Raw genomic sequence first — 21,691 nt, 5'->3', positions numbered from 1 at the left:
GAGTTGGCATGTTCTCCATGGGAAGCAAAGAGATTGAGGTTTTGTTCCTCATGATTTAGAAGGTTTTGGTAACCTCAATCTCGATTGGTGGATGTGTAACTAGTGCTTACACAATATTTTAATAGGTGGTTGTTGGATATTGATAACATCTTCAAGTAGGATTATGCAATTATCTTTCTATTCCCTTTTTAATTTTTTTTTCAAAATTGGATTTGTTGTATCCATCATTCTTCCATGTTCTCCAATTGTGTCATATAACATCACATTTCTACCATGGGATAATAATAATAATGTACTTTCTCTTCAATATTTTATCTACAAAATTGTTTTTATTTTCATTTTTAATTTTGGATAATATTTTGTCATTGGTGCATCTCTTCTCTTGCTCAATGATTTGTTACAAATTCTTTGGTACTACTTCCAATCAAACTTTAGTACGTACGAACTAGAACAATTCTATCAGTAGCACAGGACATAAATATTTTTTTCATTCACCGTAAAGTAGTATAAACTTTACAGAATAAATTTAAATTAAGCTGAGTATAGTTATAGAGTTAAATATTTTATACGTCTCAAAATGAAAGAGTAAAAAGTTGTTTACTTTTTTTATTGAGGTATATTTTACATATGATGATATATATAGAATATCAATTTTCTCGCGTTCAAATAATAAAACGGTTATTCTTATAAAAATACAATATAATAAATTCTGGTCTTAACTACTTGTGAGTCTTTCAAATGATCTCTTCTCACTTTGAATAATGAAGACTATGTTAATCTTAAAAAATCCTTTAGCCATGAAATTCCCTGTTCGTATCTTTCTACACAGATTAACATAACGAGTGAGATCTTTTAACAACACTGTATCTCAAAAGAAACATAAGAAAAATAAAAACCAGTGAAAGTAACAGATAACATCAAAACTAAAAAACAGAGAAGAATATAGTGGGTGATTGATATGATATTATTTTGGACAACACAATAGGTCCAAGCAAACAGAAAACCTTGGTACAAAAAGTGCAACTCCATCCACTGCTCCCTCTTCTTTTCATAAATTTTGGAGTAAAGTTGTTTGTCATTTTGGTACCAAATTAGCTTTGCTGTCTTTCAAGTTTCAACTTTCAATTTTTTTACCTTGGATTTTCATTATTTGTTCCTTATTCGACACAAACAATTTGAATTTCAAAGCCATGTCGAGGTGCTTTAGTCTTGGTGTGAAACATTATATTGGATTTTTCTTTCCCCTGGGACTAAAACTATGAATGATTTATCATATACTAGGTTGTATTCAGTGTCAAGATTCCAAATTTCAGTTCCTCAATCATAGAGTAATAATGCATCTAAGCGTTTGTTTTTTTCTCCTTAGGATCATTCGAAACCATGTATTCTTTAGAGCTTCCTTATCCCTCTGGTTTTGATTCCAGTGTTGGACCGAGTAAAAAAATATGTATAAATGTAGAACAAAAGGAAAATGTTATATTTATTTATGATAACCAACAACTTCTAATCCCTTTTAATTAAAACACAGCTCTCTCTTTCGTGGTTTCCGTAAATTGGCAGTATTTATGTTTCTCGGTTTTAAAAGCAGTTAGATTTGAGTTGAAGCACAAGAATTAATGAGGAAATAAGCTTGTTTAAAAAGGGGGAATTTGTGTGGAGTCCAATAATATTAATGATCAAAGTTAGATATAATTTACGAAGGCATGATTGGTACTGTGGAGCCCATTTTGTATGAGTTGTGGCCCAAATGTTAGACTCCATTGAATGCCATCACATCCCATGATGATGGTGGTAGCAAGCAAAATCAATCTGTCTGCATGCAATGTTTCGTTTTAAAACTTGGTTTCATTTGAGGATCAAAAGGGATATTTAAGTGAGCATCCTTGTCTTTTATTTGTTCTAATATTATAGATCCTCGTTCCACAATCAACCCAACCGAACAGAGAGTGGAATTTTGTCTTGGTTTTTCCCCTTAGGAAATGGCAGGGGGCAGGTTGGCCCCAATTTTTTTTAATTTCACATGCCTCTTTCTTTTCTCTCTCAGTTATGACGCACCAACCAGGGTTATCACAGTGTTTCCGTAACTCTCTAATTTCAAACCATATCAAACCTCTCCTCACCTAAGTATGGTAGATATTGGCCATCCCAGCAAAAAGGGTTTGCCCACTTACCCAAAACATCAATATATATCTGTTACAACAATATTACAGTTTCAACCGCAACAAACGCAGTTTCACTTTAATCGTAACAAACCAATCTTTTCTAACGTGTGTCACGTGCATACCTTACTTGGACCATTTCTGAAATGCCAAAGTAAAACGTCCATGCCAGAATTCCCGATACGACCATCTTCACCCTAGGCATGCAATGCATTGCAACCATACTTCAAAGCATGGTCCACACTCCACAACCACTTATGGTGGGTTGACGCCAAGTTGCACAACTGTTAGTCCATTCTAAAGTTGCCATCACTTTCCAAAGATGCATTTCTTGCATTTTCTTAATTTACCCTTCCAACCACGTGGTAGAACTTCCAAAGAATTATCATGTTACTAAAACTCATTTATATATACAGACAGTATGAAGTTTCCACACTTTGTTATGGTAAAACATTTCTTGTTATATTTTGATTACTGTTTTCCACGTATAAATCTAAATCGCATTGTGAATTCTATTACTTAAATACAAAAGGGTTATACAAAGCAATTGTCTTCCTGTTTTTATTTCATGTGTCATAAATAGTGTCCATAAAGTTTTTTGTGTGACTCTAAATTTTGAAAGCTTATTTGGTTATTTTTGTCCGTCTCATTTCATAATTACTGTTTTGAGACGTACACATTTCGATCTTTAATGCCAAGTGTCACTGCATGTCTCTTTCACCCTCCCTGTCAGTGGTACCCCATAAAAGAACAAGACTTTCTCACGATGCTTACACTGTTCCCCGGTGCAGGATCAGAACAGCAACAGATTGTACCATAAAACAAGTGCTACATGATGAAGACACGGACTTTATATAACAAAATACTTCCACCAATCCTAATGTACAAATTACAAAACCATTAAAGAGAGGAAATATTCAGACATTTAACACCTTAACAGAAACCCCACCCTCAAAAGAAGAAAAATACTGAAGAAAACAAGTAGATAAGCTAACACAACCCAAAAGAAATAAATATGAAGAAATACACCCGATTCCCAACATATCCCTTCAAATGCTAAGAAGATCAGGTGGTGAAGACTGAGGAAGATGTTGATTATCTTTAGGTTCCATAGATGCCGTGGTTGGAGACTCTAAACTGTTTGATGATGGCAGAGAGGACTCCGTGATTGTTAAGTCTCCCTGTTTTGAGCTTGCTGACTTTGGAAGCTCAGTCAGGATTTGAACAACTTCTCGCATTGTTGGTCGCTCCACTGCCTGTTCTTCAACACATAGCATGGCTACATAGAAAACATGCATCACCTCATGGAGTGGAACTGAGGGAAGTCTAGGATCAAGAACCTTTAGAACTCCTTCCTTGTTTGAGTCCGTCATTTTCCTCACCCATTGCACAATGTCCACACCATCACCAAACTCCCCAACTGGTTTCCTGCCTGTTACAAGCTCCAAAAGAACAACTCCAAAGCTGTACACGTCACTTTTCTCGTCAACTTTTAACGTGTAGGCATACTCTGTGGTCAAAATCACAAACTTAAATCAATGACCATGAAAAAAAATAGCAGCCACATTAATTGAAAACAATTAACATAAAGTGAATGCGTGATAAAGCCATGGCAATTTGCTATTCGTTTACATTGATGTAGTTGTTGCCAGTTAATCACCATCTGTTTTGAACTGGGAACATCTCTAATCTATAACTACAGGACTACCTAATTATAGGATGGGGGCTATGATGAAGACTCAAACCACACACTCGGCTAACGTTTGCTTTAAACAGTAACAGTATTTAGAAGTAACATAAATTAGAGGAGAAATCAAAGAGGTCGTTATCAGTGTTTGATGAAAAAGAAAACGAGTCAAGAAGGGAACATAGCAGCTAGCGTTTATTAATTATTAATTAATTAGGTACATAAAACGTAGAAACCAAACAGCAGTATCTACAGTAAACCAATGATGTTGAGTGACATGAGACAAGCTCCGAGCATTAAGGCTATTAGTCATGCCAGTTCAACATATAAATCATCAATTATGTTGAATTTCAATATATTACCTGGAGCTATGTATCCATACGAACCGGCAATTGCAGACATGCATTCGGATGTTCCAGAATCTTGCAGGAACTTAGCGAGCCCAAAATCCGCAACATGAGCTTCAAAGTTGGAATCAAGAAGAATATTGTTGGATTTAACATCTCGATGGACAATGAGTGGCGAACAGTCGTGGTGAAGATAGCAAAGGCCCTTCGAGGCCTCCACAGCAATTTTATACCTTGTGTCCCAATGCAAATGACCACCTTTCTTGCCATGAAGAACCTCACCTAAACTTCCATTAGGCATATACTCGTACACCAAGAGATTTGTCTCGTGGTTTGAACAGAAACCCAACAGTCTAACAATGTGTCTGTGTCGAATCCTCCCCAAAGTCTGAATCTCAGCATTGAAACCATGGTCATGCGAAGATCCTCTGCTCATGGCAGGTAACCTTTTCACGGCAACCTGATCCCCATTCGGCATTGCACCTTTGTACACAATGCCTGCACCTCCCTTTCCTATTATGTTGTCCTCCTTCAAGGAATCCAAAACATCATCAGCAGTGAAGTCCAAACGCTGGAATGCGGTTAATTTCCACGCACGAGCTTCACTAGCCTTTTTCAAAGCCCGAGCTTTGATTATTGCTGCAACAGCAAATGCGATGGAGCACACAAGCAACCCTACAACTAACAGAAGCTTCAAAGAGGAAGAAAGAGGACCTTTAAGGTGAGGTTGACGAGGGCCATTTGAAACCCCGTCTTTACAAGGACCCAAATAAGGACCACAGAGTTCAGGGTTCCCAAGGAAAGAGGTATAGTTAAAGTAGCCGAACTGCCCTGTTCCAGGAACCAAACCAGAGAGATTGTTGTAGGAAAAATCAACAGAAGTTAAACTTTGCATAGAAGCTATGGAGCCTGGAATGGAGCCAACCAAATGGTTTCTTGAAAGGTTGAGGTAATTCAATATCCGCATGGCAGTTATCTGGTTTGGAATCTCACCAGAGAGCTCATTGCGGCTGAGATCAATGAAGGTCAAAAGCTTGCACCGACTTATCTCAGGAGCAATGGGACCCGAAAATTCGTTACGGCTAAAATCAATTTTGGAAAGCTGTTGCAGCCTGCCTATTTGCGAAGGGATTTGACCAGAGAATTTGTTACCGTCGAGAAGAAGCTTCTGCATGCTGGTGAAGTTTCCAATAGTGGGTGGCAACGACCCAGAGAGCTTGTTATTAGAGAGACTAATCTGACCGAGATTAACAGCAATGGAACCACCCTCGGGAAACTGCCCCGTGAGAAGATTGTTCTGAAGCTCGACTTGGGTGAGTTTCGGAAGCCCAAAAAGACCGATAGGAATAGAACCATTAAGAAAGTTCTCCCCCATTCGAATCCTATTCAAAGACTCACACTTCCCAATCGAATCAGGAATGGGACCGAACAGATAATTCCCGAGAGTTATCAGAGTCTGAAGACGATTCCCATAACACATATCCGGAGGAAGCATTCCCGTTAATTTGTTCGAAGAAAGATCGACGACGGTGAGTTTTCCATTTCTTCCCAAACTCTGAGGAATGCTTCCGGTGAAGTTGTTCTCCCAAAGCTGCAACACCTCAAGTGCCGGCAACTCTCCGACAAACTCGGGAATGGCACCGTGGAGCTTGTTCCGGAAGAGGTTCAGCAGAGTGAGATTCTTGAGCTCTGTAAAGCTCGCCGGAACCTCGCCGGAGAGAATGTTGTTGGACAGATCCATCGACTTGAGGCTCTTCAGGTTCCCCAGCTCAGGAGTGAGCGAGCCCGAGAGCGCATTCACCTGAAGAAACAGAGTGTCCATATTCTGAAGCCTTCCAAGATCAGCTGGAATCTCGCCGGAGAGTCCGCAATACGCGGCGTCGAAACGGACCAGCTGGGACAGGTTTCCAATCTCCGGCGGGATGCCGCCGGAATAAGCATTGTAGTAGCCTATGTAGAGCTCGCGAAGCGCGGTGAGGTTTCCGAGCTCCGGAGGGATGTTTCCCGAGAGCTCGTTGCCGGAGACGGCGAGGTACTGGAGGTGCTGCCAGGTACCATACTCGGGGGGGATCTGGCCGGAGAAGAAGTTGCCGCCGAGGTGGAGGTGGCGGAGGAGGGGCATGGAGGCGACGGCGAGGGGGAGGGGACCGGTCATGTTGTTGTTGTAGAGGTCAAGGACTTGGAGGTTGGCGAGGCGCGAGAGGTTGGAGGGGAAGGTGGCGTTGAAGGCGTTGTTGGAGAGGTTGAGATGGCGGAGGGCGGAGAGAGAGGAGAAAGATGCGGGAATGGGACCGGAGAACTGGTTGTCGGCGAGGGAGAGGTAGGAGAGGAAAGGGAGGTGGGAGAGATGATCGTAGAGAGTGCCGGAGAGGGAGGAGGAGGTGAGGTTAAGGGTGGTGACGTGGAGGCGGGAGTCGCAGGTGATGCCTAACCAGGAACAGTAGGTGGTGGAGGAGTTCCAGGAGGAGAGAGCATTGGTAGGGTCGTCTGTTATGGAAGAGGCTTTGAAAGATAGAAGCGCGCGATATTCTGAGATGCGCGCAGCAGTGAGTTTGTGAGAATGGAAGATGAAGAAGACGATGAAGAAGAGGGGGCAGAGGAGGAGTCGCATTTTGTGGTTGAATGGAAAATGAAAATGAAAATGAAAATGAGGAAGAAAGAGGAGGGAAGTGAGTTAAAGAGTGAGTGTTTTGTGTTTACATGTTGTATTGTGTGTTTGTTTGTGTGACTGTTACTTATCACTGACCCCTGACCAGACTCACTGGATGAGTACTGATCCACCCTTCACCCATGCCCACACCCTCTCATCTTTATATCTTTCAAACACACACCATCTTACCATACCATCATACTTCCAACAATTCAAACACCATCTATTTCTCTTTCACTTATCATTATGATTAAAAAAAATCCAGAAAAGCTCTCGTAGAATACCTATAGTATGTCTACTGCATGTTTTAGAGGTTTGTGTTTCATAACTCATTTATGAATTGTTCTGTTGCTGTACCATTCACACATTTTAGTTTGTCTTTTCTAATTCTATCACTGTCTCACGCATTTATAGATTTATTACTTTATTTTTATATTATTTTAATTGACTAATTAAATACGGTTAGAGTACTCTTTGTTTTCTCGAATTTTTATTATTTCCTTGTAGAGAGAAGTAGGTGGAGAAAACAATATACAATTGGCATTTTCTGCAGTATCACAAACATTTAAGCTTTCTTTCAACAATTTTGGTCCCTTTTATCTTGCCCAAGCTTTCGTTTATTGTCAGTATTCCTCCATGGTTTCTTTTGCATGACGCAACCAATCTAGTTTGGTAATGACTAATGCACATTAGTTTTTTTTTATCTTTTTTAAATGAGTAAAGCGGGGTTGAGTTATTACAATTTATAAAATGTTGGGTTTGTTTATTTAAAACTTAAAACTTAAAATATGTGTTTTTAAAATAAAGAATTTTTAAAATAAGTACTTATTTAAAAAGTAAATACAATTTGTTTATTATAAAACATTTAAAAAAACTTTATTGTTCAAATAAAAATATCAGATAAACACATATAAAAATATGCTTATTTTTTAAAAATAAAAATCTATCGTATTAACAAAATAGAAAATAAGCGTAAATGAAATCACTCATTCATTGTAATAATTTTAATTTATCTTTTATTAATGAATAACTATCATAGATGTGTTTTACCCGTCATTTTAACTGTTTTTTTTAAAAAAAAATCGCCGGATAAAAAGGCTGTTTAAGTTTTTATAGTAGTTCACAGTAAATAAGTCTTTTAATAACTCGTAGCATTTTTTTAAATTACATTTTAAGCAATACTTTTAAAACAACTTTTTCTTGCTTCTCATATTTTATTTTTCTTCAAATATTTATTAAACTTTCGCTTTACCATTTTCGGTATAAGGTAGAACTTTATTATATTTTTTGTCTCTTTATTTTCACTATAAGTCACGGTTTAATTATTTTAACATCAGAAAGAGTTTTATTGTTTTCATCCTTTTATTACAAAAAACAATAGTAATAAATATTTTACTATTACTTTTATGGATGTTTTTATATTAAAATCTTTATTTTAACAATTTTACAATATATAATATTTATTTTATTATTTCAACAATAAAGTTTAAGGTATTAATATGATAAATGGTATGTCATAAATAGTTTAAGGTATTTCAACAAATCCTCACACATCTTCTCCTCGATCCAAACACTATTTTAAGATTTGAGAGGAAAGTGAGAAGAAGAAAGTAAGGTTGTTTGAATTAATGTATTTAGTATGGATTTGTGAGAAAATTTTATTGAAGTTGGTGAATGATGTGATGATTATGAGAATTTTTTTAATTATTTTAAAAGGTATAAAATATATGTTTATAAAATTATTCTTGTAATTAAAAATATTTGAATAATAAAATATGATATACTTTTGTGTAGATTTTAGTTCATTAAAATTTTGTAAATTATTTATCGTACCATTGAATAATTATTTTGTATATTTTAATTGTTTGTAATTAAAACATTATTTTCAATACTGTGTAAAAGTTAATTTTGAACAAATTACAAATTGTGTAAGGATTTAGAAAATAATTTTAGTATAAAAGTGGTAGATTTTAAATGGCACATGAAAATTATATTATTAAAATGAAAAAAATATAAATAGAAAATTTAGTTATTCAGGATTTATTTAAAAAAAATTATCATCTCTCTACAAATTTCTCTTTTCTTTTTCTCTGCATTCTCTTTAAGATTTTGACATTCTTACTTATCAAATTGACAATCAGAGTCAGTCATTAGACTCTTAGCATCAAATACTACAATATTGTCTTATCAGAATCTCTAATAGAGTAAGTTCATCTTTTCTCTTCTCTTTGAATCAAATTTTGAACTTGTTAGATTTGTCTTAGTTTAGGCTTTGCATGTGACACATACAGTTTCAGTATTCGTCTATGTTAGCTCATAATATCGGAGATATAATTAGTTTTTTTATTAGGATTTTGTGATGCAGGTTAAGTTATCCTTAAACTTTTGGTAGGTTTAAAACTCTTAGTGAGCACTTGCTCAAACTCAGGTAAACGAATATAGTTTTAATTTTCAATAAAACTCTTGCTTAGAAACTCTAAATGTGGGGTGACTTGGTCACCAATTTCAAAATCTCCTTGCAAGATTATTTATTTTGAAGTAAAGTAGTGTAGTGAGTGAAATTAAATGTGAAATTGTTGATTTTGATAATTTTATATAGTATATGTTGAATTTTATCCGGATAAGTTATTGAATTATTTTGATTGAGATTGTAAGTATTTGAATGAGTTGAATTGTATTATGATATAATTGAAATGTAAGGATTTGTAAGTATTAGTTTTTTGAGTCTGAATGATTTTGATTTAGAGATGTTGAATATATATAAATGGTATTAACAATTTACATATTAGCTTTATTATAATTACTATCCAACTTTGAGAAGAGAATTGTCATTGTTTTTGGTTTGAGTAGAGAATTGTCATTGTTTTTTGTTAAATATGTTTGAGTATGAAAAGCATTTGTTAAAAAACTTAAATTTTAACAGTTTTATGCAATTTTAATATGTATATATCGCTCAAACATCTTGTTGGAGATCCCACATCGACTAGAGATAAGGACATTTCATAATATATAAGTGGGTGCAAACCTCAACCCTATGAGCCGATTTTATGGGGTTGAGTTAGGCTTAAAGTCCACTTCGTAATATGGTATCAGAGCCATTTCGAGCCTATCCTAGCGAGTATTTGTTGGGCATATCGTGCCACCCGCTATCGGGCCGCTATCGGACCACCCAAAATATATTAAAGTCCACTTCGTAATACATCTAATTAGTTATCAAAGTTTTAACTATCAATTCTAAAATCTAAAGTAGTCGGTAGCTAACATCTTGTTAGTTAATTAGATATCAATTTAAAAACTAATTTATAAATTTTATTAATAATAGAAAATACTTTAGATAATAATAATTTTTTTAATCTAAAAATAGTACATAATTTAGTAAATAAAGTAACTAATTATTTTTTATTTTTAAAATTAATTTTTATTTAATAATTTTCTTGAAATGAAATTTACATAATTAATCACTCTTAAGGATAAATAATCTCGCATGGTTTTGGAAACATTGCCACAATCCCATGAAGAAAGCAATGGCATAGAGGACATTGCAGCAGAGTGATAATTCTAATAGAATAATTGTATCCAACTTCTTTTTCGAATTTTGTTGAGCCATGTATCGTTTGACTAATTGGCTATATCGTGTCAAGTTTTGTTGTTTTTATGCTCAGATTAAGAATTTATAAAATTCGCTATTCTTCATATGTAACCTAAACCTTTTAATGGAAACAATAATTATCACGTTTAAAGTATCATCAAAGAAAAGTTTCTCATTTTTTCTACAACTGACCATTTTCTTACTGTAATTTTGGAAATGTTATTGAATCATAACCCACGACATGAATCATTCCGCTATTTTTTTTAGTTGTAAATGATTTATAATATTTAATATATTAGTTTTGAACTGGAAATTGATAATGTATAGTACAAAATAAAATTGTAATTGTGTGTGAAACACTTATTTTAAAAAAAAAACTGAATAAAATAAATGAATTAGCCAAACATAATGCAAAAATGACGGCTTAATTCTCTATCTAACACCATTTACATTTTTATTTTCCTATCTAGTATCTTTTTGTTTTTATTTCTCCATCTAACACCCTTTTGTTTTTATTTCCCTATCTAACACCCTTTTATTTTTTATTTCCCTCTCTAGCACCATTTCAAAAATAAATAAATAAATAAAAATTATTATTATTATTATATAATTTTAATTTTGCATGCATTAGAAATAAATATTTTTAATGTTTAAAATAGTTAGAAATATAATTAATGAATAAAGAAATGAGTTTTTACAAAATAAAAATAAAAAATTAATAAATTTAAAATGTTTAGTTTAAAATTATTTTTTTTAAGAATGAAGAAAATAAAAAATTAAACCCTACAACAACATAAAAGTTGAATCTATAAATATAAATTAGTATTTATTTTTATTATTATTGATTATGTAATCATGTTAATTTCAAGTAAAAAATACAGGACATAATTATAAAAAAAAAAGTCAATTAGTATTAATTAATAGTGGACACACAAGTAATATTGCTGTGTTAACCTTAAATGCAAAATTCAAAAAAAAAAGCTAATGCAAATGTTACCCTTAATGTTTAAAAATGAGAAGAAAAAAATGCAAAAATAAATAAGTCTAGAAAATAAAAACAACAACAATAAAATAAAAACAAAAAACAGAAATAAATAAAGAATGACAGAAAAATAATAATAACTAAAAACATAAAAGATAGAAAACAAAGGCAAAACAAAAATAAGATAAAGATAAAAGATATAAAAAAAAATTCAAATAAGATAAATATATAAGGTGATACTAAATAAGTATATGTTGATCATAAAAAGAAAAATAAATGAAAGATGATCATTCGTTTAATATTTTGTTCAATGGTACATTAAATAGTTTGTGAGAAATGAAACATAATTAATGACGAGAAGTGCACAATACAGTAATGTTGGAACAAGTTCTTTATGTGTGTCCTGGTGTTTGACAATATAATTTTTTTTTTCAATCGTGTTGTTCTCTTATGTCCATATCAGTTCTTATTCAACTTGTTTTTTTTTTATAATTATATCCTATATTTTTTAGTTGAAATTAACATGATTACATCATCAATAATGATACAAATAAATACCAATTATGTTTATAGATTCAACTTTTATGTTGTTATAGAGTTTAATTTTTTATTTTCTTCATTCTTAAAAAAATAAATTTTAAACTAAATATTTTAAATTTATTACTTTTTTATTTTTATTTTGTAAAAACTCATTTCTTTATTCATTAATTATATTTCTAACTATTTTAAACATTAAAAAAAATTATTTTTTTAATGCATTCAAAATTAAAATTATCAATTTTTTTTAATTATTTATTTATTTATTTATTTTTGAAATGGTGCTAGATAGGGAAATAAAAAATAAAAGGGTGTTAGATAGAAACATAAAAACAAAAGGGTGCTAGATAGGGAAATAAAAACAAAAAGATGTTAGATGAGGAAATAAAAGTGTAAATGGTGCTAGACATGAAATTTACCCAAAAAATGACACCATTTTATGAAAAAGAAAATCAAAGAATTGAATATCTCTATTGTGTTTTTAATAAGACATTGCATTGGAGATTTATAGTGATTCATTCATTATTCAGAAAATGACATCAATAACAAGACTCCAATGTTTGTTCTGTTTTCTGAAGCAATCAATGAATAACTTATTATGGTTTCTACATCTTCCCTGCAAAATATGATACTTACAACAACAACTGGTGAAAGACTAAAGAGAAGAAGTTTGCACCTCACATTGAATTTTATGGGGAAACATCAAATCACTTATCATGGTTAATACGTTTACATTTTTTAACATCTTTTTCAAATTTGGACTTCTTTTATCTTTTTTATTTGCTCCTCTCTTATATTCACATTGAAAATTGTGATGATTTTGTTTGGATTAGAAGGATAAATTTAAGGTTGTTTTTTCTTCCATCCTAACAAATTTCTTCATGCATCCCATCATTTTCAAAAAATAATGTTTTACCCCTTTTAAAAATGGCTTCGGAAAAGGATATTTCATAATAATTTTTTGTCTTCTGGATTTTCTATTATGAAATACTCTTGCTTACAGAATTCTTGTTTCGAAAACACTTTTCGCTTACGCAACCCTATTTCAGAATCACATAAAACTGTAAAAAAATAATTTAGATATTTTAAAGAATGTAGGGGCGCAGGAAGGAAAATGTAGGGGTACAAGAAGAAATTCCCTAAATTTAAAATAAAAAATAAAAAAAGAGAGTAAAAAATAGGTTATAAGAGAAAGATTTTAAAGTAAAAAGAAATGAGTGAAAATTTTGTAGCTTGATTAGAGTGATTTTATAAAATAATTTTTTTAATACATCTAATATATAATTTGTAAAATGTTTTCTAAAATTATAAATAAAAATAAAAATTTATTATAAAGTTTTAATAATTTCAAAATAAAAATATATTAAAGTAAATTAATTTAATTTAACTTTAAAAATATTAAAATATTAAAATTTAAATTATTTTATTATTATTTTATTATAATATAAAATATAACTATTAATAAAATATTGAATTAATTATTTTACTGCAATTATTTATTTTTCTAAAATAAAAACATATATCAATAAAATATTAAATTAAATTAAATTATTATTTTCATATTTTTGTTTATTATAATATAAAAATATAGTAATACAATATTAATAATACAATTATTAAAAAAATTAAATGTAAATAATTTATGTTATTATTTAAACTATGTAAACACAAATATTAATAAAAAAATAATTGATTATATGTTTTCTATAATTAATTATATTCATAAAAAAATTATTAATATTAAAACATAATGGATTATAGGTTATCTTTCTCCATAAATCTGATGATTCTATGGTGAAACAGTTTTTCACTTATGAATGATATTGTTTTAGTTTGAGTAAAAAAAACAGAAAGATTTCAGATGCAGGCAACATTCTGACAAGCTAGGGTATTGGCCATTCTCTAAGTAGATGGCGCCTACAACTAACGCAAGACAAGGATGATTCAACTTTCATAAGGGCTGCATGCTAAACAACTGCACCTCCATAAAGAACAAGAGCTTAAACAACAGTATTGAAAGATTTCAGATTCAGTCAAATTAAACTAACAATTATTTCAGTGCTGTCTATAAGAATATCTGCAACAATAGGTGATTAATTAGGTTGCTTATATTAATTCTATGACCTTTGTAGATTTAAACACTTATATAAAAATTAACTGTATAATACTAAATTGTTTGCTGATAAAAAAAATAAAAATAAAAAAATACTAAATTGTTAAAATGAGTGTTTAACTTAATTTTGTAACACATTTTTGGTGCCTAACTTTGAAGTATTATCCTGATAGTTTCGCCCTACAAATATTTTCTTTATATACTAGTACAAACATATACAGATATATACGTCTCTTTCTCATATTTTTTATAATAATACAAAAGTATATATAATTAAAAATATTCATAATAATTATAATTATTAAAATACAAATGTAATTGTTAAACTTATATTAAAATTGTAGTAAAGTGTATAAAAAAATGTTACATTTTATTATTGTTATTTATAATATTATAATTATATAACAAAAGGCCTTATAATTTCACATAACCATTACTTGGTCTTTTATAAATAATTATTTTTATAACGATAAAAAAAGGAAAAAAAAAAGTGTAAAGAAAAAAAAGTGATAAAACACAGTCATTTATGTGTATACTTATATTTATAGATTAAATAATTAATAAAGTCATAGATATAAATTTCAATCTAAATAATTCCAAATCCATTCACAAATCATAGCTAATCGCTATCCTGTTTTAAGTTTTATGTCTCTCTTTCTTTGTTTATTAATTAATGATATATATATATATATATAATCTATAAAATTGAAAAAAATAATTATATTATTGCCCCTTTGTGTTGTTTATTCAAAATTCCTTTTTCTTTCTTTTGCTGGACAAGAGACAAAGAAGGTAACTGTGTGAGTGTGGGTTAGGGAGGTTGCACGGAGAAGGATTTCCTAAATGAACGTAAAACCCAAATAAACGTAAAAATCCAAAACTACCCTCACTAACTAACAATTAAAAAGTGAGGGCATTTTGGAATTTCCCTTCAACTTTTGATTCTGAAAACTTCAACATCTCCAAAGAAACACTGCTGCAACGACAAAGACTTTAAAACGCGATACAATGAAGTTGCAGAAGCATTACAGAGTGTCGCTCAGGCACGATCGCAGCCACTACAAATGCTATACATCCTTTTGAATAAGATTTTGGAAAAGTAAATTTGATTTATTTAAATCACTAAAATTACAATTGTTTTGGATTTTATAACGCATGCACACACCACAAACATTGCACTTTCATGTTTAAAATCGTCCCTAACAATTACACCAGATCAATTCTTTCTCCCTTTTTTCAGGATGAAAAATATAAGAATTCAAATTATTAAATTTCTTACGTTTCGGTGATAGATTCCAATCAATAAAAATGTTATCCTTAACTCAATACAAATAATAAAGACATTTTTGGCAAGAGTTGTCTTTATGAAGAAGTAATGTGATAATATTAAGAGACAGCAAAACATCAAATTAGTGGATAGCAGCTAAAAAGAAAACCCATCAGTAAAACTATTTGGTAAATTAAATATGAATATAATCCAATATAGTTCACTAAGTTCAATTAAATTAAAATTAACTTCTAAGATAAACGTATTTTTTATAATTTGTTTCTTATTATTTTCTAAAACTGTTTATGGAGAAACTTATTCAAACAGAACTATAAGCATAGACAACCACCTCAACAGTCATACTGTGATAATAAAATTAGACATTTATAAACACAACCAACAAAAATAATGAGTCACCTTTCAACACTCGTTTATTGCTTTGTGAGGTTTTTGCCCATGTGTATCACTTCAACAGAGATACATAAACAAACCATGCTTATGAAACAAAAGAAACAATACTAAGTTCTCAATCCTTAGATTGGAGGCCGGATGAAATTGGTAAGTGAAATACAAACATATGTAAAAAACAAAGCAGTTAAAAAACTACTTTAGACAGGATCTCCTACTAAAAAATGACATTACATGTCTTAATTGAATTTTTGATAATTGTAACCAATATATGCATAAAATTTGTGACTGAAAGAGCCCACGAATAATAACATGTAAATAATTAACCTAAAACAGCCCTACCCTACCCTACCCATCAATTAGAAACGAATCCAGTATACTAATTAACATAAGATGGCTTCCATTCACTAAATAAAAATGAAAAATGATAATGTAAACAGCTCCTACATTATCATAAGGAAAAAATAAAAGACTAAAAAGCTAACTAGATTTTCCATCACTAAAGGAACGGAGGGAAAATTCAAACAATCCAAATATTTTGAGGAATAATTACAACTTCTAGGGAAAGCTACATATTATAGATATCAAAGCAAGAAATTGAAGACATACCCCGTGGGAATTCCTTATTGCAGATATGCAATTAAGGGTATGCCTGCGCAGAAAAGTAATAAATTAAATTTTAGTTTTAATAATACAAACTGAATATACTCGGACATGAACGGTAGATAGTGAAAAGATAGAAAAAAAATACACAGTAGCAATCATAAATAACTGCAGAAGTGAAGAAAGAAAAGCTCACAGGAGGTTCTTCTGTGTGTGGGTGGCCCTTTGTTAGATTATAACCAGTGCAAATGTGCCTAGACATGTAATCTTCTCCCATTTGGCCGTCTCGTCTGAGAAAAAAAAAGAGAAGAGCAAAACTTTTTCACGATTCTTACACTGTTCCCCCGTGCAGGATGAGAACAACAGGCTGTACCATAAAACAAGTGCTACATGATGAAGACATAGACTTTATATAACAAAATATTCCCACCAATCCTAATGTACAAATTACAAAACCATTGAAGAGAGGAAATATTCAAACATTTAACACCTTAACAGAAACCCCATCCCCAAAAGAAGAAAAATACTAAAAAGCAAGTAGATGAGCTATCACAACCCAAAAGAAATAAATATGAAACACACCCCATTCCCAACATATCCCTTCAAATGCTAAGAAGATCAGGTGGTGGAGACTGAGGAGGATGTTGATTATCTTTAGGTTCCTTAGATGCCGTTGGAGACTCTAAATTGTTTGATGATGACAGAGAGGACTCCGTGATTGTTAAGTCTCCCTGTTTTGAGCTTGCTGACTTTGGAAGCTCGGTCAGAATTTGAACAACTTCTCGCATAGTTGGTCGCTCCACTGCCTGTTCTTCAACACATAGCATGGCTACATAGAAAACATGCATCACCTCATGGAGTGGAACTGAGGGAAGTCTAGGATCAAGAACCTTTAGAACTCCTTCCTTGTTTGAGTCCGTCATTTTCCTCACCCATTGCACAATGTCCACACCATCACCAAACTCCCCAACTGGTTTCCTGCCTGTTACAAGCTCCAAAAGAACAACTCCAAAGCTGTACACGTCACTTTTCTCGTCAACTTTTAACGTGTAGGCATACTCTGCAGTCAATCACTAACTTAAATCAATGACCATGAAAAAAAATAGCAGCCACATTAATTGAAAACAATTAACATAAAGTGAATGCGTGATAAAGCCATGGCAATTTGCTATCCGTTTACATTGATGTAGTTGTTGCCAGTTAATCACCATCTGTTTTGAACTGGGAACATCTCTAATCTATAACTACAGGACTACCTAATTATAGGATGGGGGCTATGATGAAGACTCAAACCACACACTCGGCTAACGTTTGCTTTAAACAGTAACAGTATTTAGAAGTAACATAAATTAGAGGAGAAATCAAAGAGGTCGTTATCAGTGTTTGATGAAAAAGAAAACGAGTCAAGAAGGGAACATAGCAGCTAGCGTTTATTAATTATTAATTAATTAGGTACATAAAACGTAGAAACCAAACAGCAGTATCTACAGTAAACCAATGATGTTGAGTGACATGAGACAAGCTCCGAGCATTAAGGCTATTAGTCATGCCAGTTCAACATATAAATCATCAATTATGTTGAATTTCAATATATTACCTGGAGCTATGTATCCATACGAACCGGCAATTGCAGACATGCATTCGGATGTTCCAGAATCTTGCAGGAACTTAGCGAGCCCAAAATCCGCAACATGAGCTTCAAAGTTGGAATCAAGAAGAATATTGTTGGATTTAACATCTCGATGGACAATGAGTGGCGAACAGTCGTGGTGAAGATAGCAAAGGCCCTTCGAGGCCTCCACAGCAATTTTATACCTTGTGTCCCAATGCAAATGACCACCTTTCTTGCCATGAAGAACCTCACCTAAACTTCCATTAGGCATATACTCGTACACCAAGAGATTTGTCTCGTGGTTTGAACAGAAACCCAACAGTCTAACAATGTGTCTGTGTCGAATCCTCCCCAAAGTCTGAATCTCAGCATTGAAACCATGGTCATGCGAAGATCCTCTGCTCATGGCAGGTAACCTTTTCACGGCAACCTGATCCCCATTCGGCATTGCACCTTTGTACACAATGCCTGCACCTCCCTTTCCTATTATGTTGTCCTCCTTCAAGGAATCCAAAACATCATCAGCAGTGAAGTCCAAACGCTGGAATGCGGTTAATTTCCACGCACGAGCTTCACTAGCCTTTTTCAAAGCCCGAGCTTTGATTATTGCTGCAACAGCAAATGCGATGGAGCACACAAGCAACCCTACAACTAACAGAAGCTTCAAAGAGGAAGAAAGAGGACCTTTAAGGTGAGGTTGACGAGGGCCATTTGAAACCCCGTCTTTACAAGGACCCAAATAAGGACCACAGAGTTCAGGGTTCCCAAGGAAAGAGGTATAGTTAAAGTAGCCGAACTGCCCTGTTCCAGGAACCAAACCAGAGAGATTGTTGTAGGAAAAATCAACAGAAGTTAAACTTTGCATAGAAGCTATGGAGCCTGGAATGGAGCCAACCAAATGGTTTCTTGAAAGGTTGAGGTAATTCAATATCCGCATGGCAGTTATCTGGTTTGGAATCTCACCAGAGAGCTCATTGCGGCTGAGATCAATGAAGGTCAAAAGCTTGCACCGACTTATCTCAGGAGCAATGGGACCCGAAAATTCGTTACGGCTAAAATCAATTTTGGAAAGCTGTTGCAGCCTGCCTATTTGCGAAGGGATTTGACCAGAGAATTTGTTACCGTCGAGAAGAAGCTTCTGCATGCTGGTGAAGTTTCCAATAGTGGGTGGCAATGACCCAGAGAGCTTGTTATTAGAGAGACTAATCTGACCGAGATTAACAGCAATGGAACCACCCTCGGGAAACTGCCCCGTGAGAAGATTGTTCTGAAGCTCGACTTGGGTGAGTTTCGGAAGCCCAAAAAGACCGATAGGAATAGAACCATTAAGAAAGTTCTCCCCCATTCGAATCCTATTCAAAGACTCACACTTCCCAATCGAATCAGGAATGGGACCGAACAGATAATTCCCGAGAGTTATCAGAGTCTGAAGACGATTCCCATAACACATATCCGGAGGAAGCATTCCCGTTAATTTGTTCGAAGAAAGATCGACGACGGTGAGTTTTCCATTTCTTCCCAAACTCTGAGGAATGCTTCCGGTGAAGTTGTTCTCCCAAAGCTGCAACACCTCAAGTGCCGGCAACTCTCCGACAAACTCGGGAATGGCACCGTGGAGCTTGTTCCGGAAGAGGTTCAGCAGAGTGAGATTCTTGAGCTCTGTAAAGCTCGCCGGAACCTCGCCGGAGAGAATGTTGTTGGACAGATCCATCGACTTGAGGCTCTTCAGGTTCCCCAGCTCAGGAGTGAGCGAGCCCGAGAGCGCATTCACCTGAAGAAACAGAGTGTCCATATTCTGAAGCCTTCCAAGATCAGCTGGAATCTCGCCGGAGAGTCCGCAATACGCGGCGTCGAAACGGACCAGCTGGGACAGGTTTCCAATCTCCGGCGGGATGCCGCCGGAATAAGCATTGTAGTAGCCTATGTAGAGCTCGCGAAGCGCGGTGAGGTTTCCGAGCTCCGGAGGGATGTTTCCCGAGAGCTCGTTGCCGGAGACGGCGAGGTACTGGAGGTGCTGCCAGGTACCATACTCGGGGGGGATCTGGCCGGAGAAGAAGTTGCCGCCGAGGTGGAGGTGGCGGAGGAGGGGCATGGAGGCGACGGCGAGGGGGAGGGGACCGGTCATGTTGTTGTTGTAGAGGTCAAGGACTTGGAGGTTGGCGAGGCGCGAGAGGTTGGAGGGGAAGGTGGCGTTGAAGGCGTTGTTGGAGAGGTTGAGATGGCGGAGGGCGGAGAGAGAGGAGAAAGATGCGGGAATGGGACCGGAGAACTGGTTGTCGGCGAGGGAGAGGTAGGAGAGGAAAGGGAGGTGGGAGAGATGATCGTAGAGAGTGCCGGAGAGGGAGGAGGAGGTGAGGTTAAGGGTGGTGACGTGGAGGCGGGAGTCGCAGGTGATGCCTAACCAGGAACAGTAGGTGGTGGAGGAGTTCCAGGAGGAGAGAGCATTGGTAGGGTCGTCTGTTATGGAAGAGGCTTTGAAAGATAGAAGCGCGCGATATTCTGAGATGCGCGCAGCAGTGAGTTTGTGAGAATGGAAGATGAAGAAGACGATGAAGAAGAGGGGGCAGAGGAGGAGTCGCATTTTGTGGTTGAATGGAAAATGAAAATGAAAATGAAAATGAGGAAGAAAGAGGAGGGAAGTGAGTTAAAGAGTGAGTGTTTTGTGTTTACATGTTGTATTGTGTGTTTGTTTGTGTGACTGTTACTTATCACTGACCCCTGACCAGACTCTCTGGATGAGTACTGATACACCCTTCACTCATGCCCACACCCTTTCATCTTTATCTCCTTCAAACATATACCAATATTCATCTCTTTTCTTTTTTTACCACCCTTCCAATTCATACCATACCATTATACTTCCAACAATTCAAACAGTATCTATTCATCATTCACTTTCCTTTGTTTTTTAATAGCTAAAGCACAAATCCACTCATAAGCTTTTAGCACATAAATGATAATGAAAATAGAGAATTTTGCGAAAAAAAGTTAATAAACTGTAATGAAGTAAAAAAAGCCAAGTAGTGGAATTAAAGTATTTATAAACTTTAATTTTTGATAAATAATTTAATATTTAGGATTTAGAATTTAGGATTTAAAATTTAGTTTTTTGGGTTTAAGATTGCTAAATTCTACAATAATTTATTATTGTATAGATACTACAAGTTAAGATTTCTTTCACGTGAACTTTCAGCTCAAATAGATTTTTACAACATTCAGTAAATATAGATTGTTCATCAAAGTTTTTGTTTACACAACAAAATTTACAAGAAAGACACATAAATAATAGTTTTAGTTACTAAGCTAAAATGTCATTAAGACTATTTCTTTATATAATCAAAGTCGTTGATTGAGTAAACGATCTACTGAAATTGTTTACGATATATGGAAGATGTCGCATATTATTGGTTGGATATTCTCGTAAAGCTAGACAGTCTAGAAAGTTTTAGATAAAATTTAACTGAGCCAATTTTCACATGTCTCCACTTATTTCAGCACAAATATTTTGTTTACACAGTGAGATTAAGAATTTAGAATGACACAGTTTTCTTTGTATAAATCATTATATATTCTTCATAATGAAACCTGAACCTTTAATGAAACAATAATTATCACGTTTAAAGTATCATCAAAGCAAAATTCCTCTTCTTTCTACAGTTGACTCTTCTCTTAGTGTAACTTTGGAAATGTTATTGAATCATTTGGCTAATTTTTTTAGTTGTAAATGATTTATAATG

The 21,691-nt window shown here is 33.8% G+C and overlaps 2 protein-coding genes across 2 annotated transcripts; both read right to left on the bottom strand.

Moving 5' to 3' along the window:
* Nucleotides 1-2,988: 2,988 nt before the first annotated feature.
* On the bottom strand, nucleotides 2,989-7,226 carry LOC137808188 (uncharacterized). The gene is made up of 2 exons (XM_068609171.2): nucleotides 4,209-7,226; nucleotides 2,989-3,669 (listed from the first exon to the last, which is right to left on the bottom strand). The coding sequence occupies exons 1-2, from the start codon at nucleotides 6,802-6,804 to the stop codon at nucleotides 3,209-3,211; spliced, it is 3,057 nt and encodes a 1,018-aa protein (XP_068465272.1). The 5' UTR covers nucleotides 6,805-7,226; the 3' UTR covers nucleotides 2,989-3,208.
* Nucleotides 7,227-16,733: 9,507 nt separating this feature from the next.
* Nucleotides 16,734-20,798, bottom strand: LOC137808190 (uncharacterized). Its single transcript, XM_068609174.2, has 2 exons — nucleotides 17,940-20,798; nucleotides 16,734-17,402 (listed from the first exon to the last, which is right to left on the bottom strand). The coding sequence occupies exons 1-2, from the start codon at nucleotides 20,533-20,535 to the stop codon at nucleotides 16,945-16,947; spliced, it is 3,054 nt and encodes a 1,017-aa protein (XP_068465275.1). The 5' UTR covers nucleotides 20,536-20,798; the 3' UTR covers nucleotides 16,734-16,944.
* Between the last annotated feature and the right edge of the window lie 893 nt (nucleotides 20,799-21,691).

Source organism: Phaseolus vulgaris, chromosome 3 (genome assembly GCF_051622355.1).
Source record: "Phaseolus vulgaris cultivar YP4 chromosome 3, ASM5162235v1, whole genome shotgun sequence".
NCBI lineage: Eukaryota > Viridiplantae > Streptophyta > Magnoliopsida > Fabales > Fabaceae > Phaseolus > Phaseolus vulgaris.
The sequence above is the reverse complement of the archived record's forward strand: the minus strand, read 5'-3'. Positions and strand labels throughout refer to the sequence as shown.

Bases quoted from the DNA above. Each gene is read 5' to 3' on its own strand.
- LOC137808188 (XM_068609171.2), bottom strand. From the start codon at position 6,804: ATGCGACTCCTCCTCTGCCCCCTCTTCTTCATCGTCTTCTTCATCTTC. The intron at 3,670-4,208 runs GTAATATATTGA...TTTTGACCACAG, and splicing joins GTATGGATACATAGCTCCAG to AGTATGCCTACACGTTAAAA.
- LOC137808190 (XM_068609174.2), bottom strand. From the start codon at position 20,535: ATGCGACTCCTCCTCTGCCCCCTCTTCTTCATCGTCTTCTTCATCTTC. The intron at 17,403-17,939 runs GTAATATATTGA...GATTGACTGCAG, and splicing joins GTATGGATACATAGCTCCAG to AGTATGCCTACACGTTAAAA.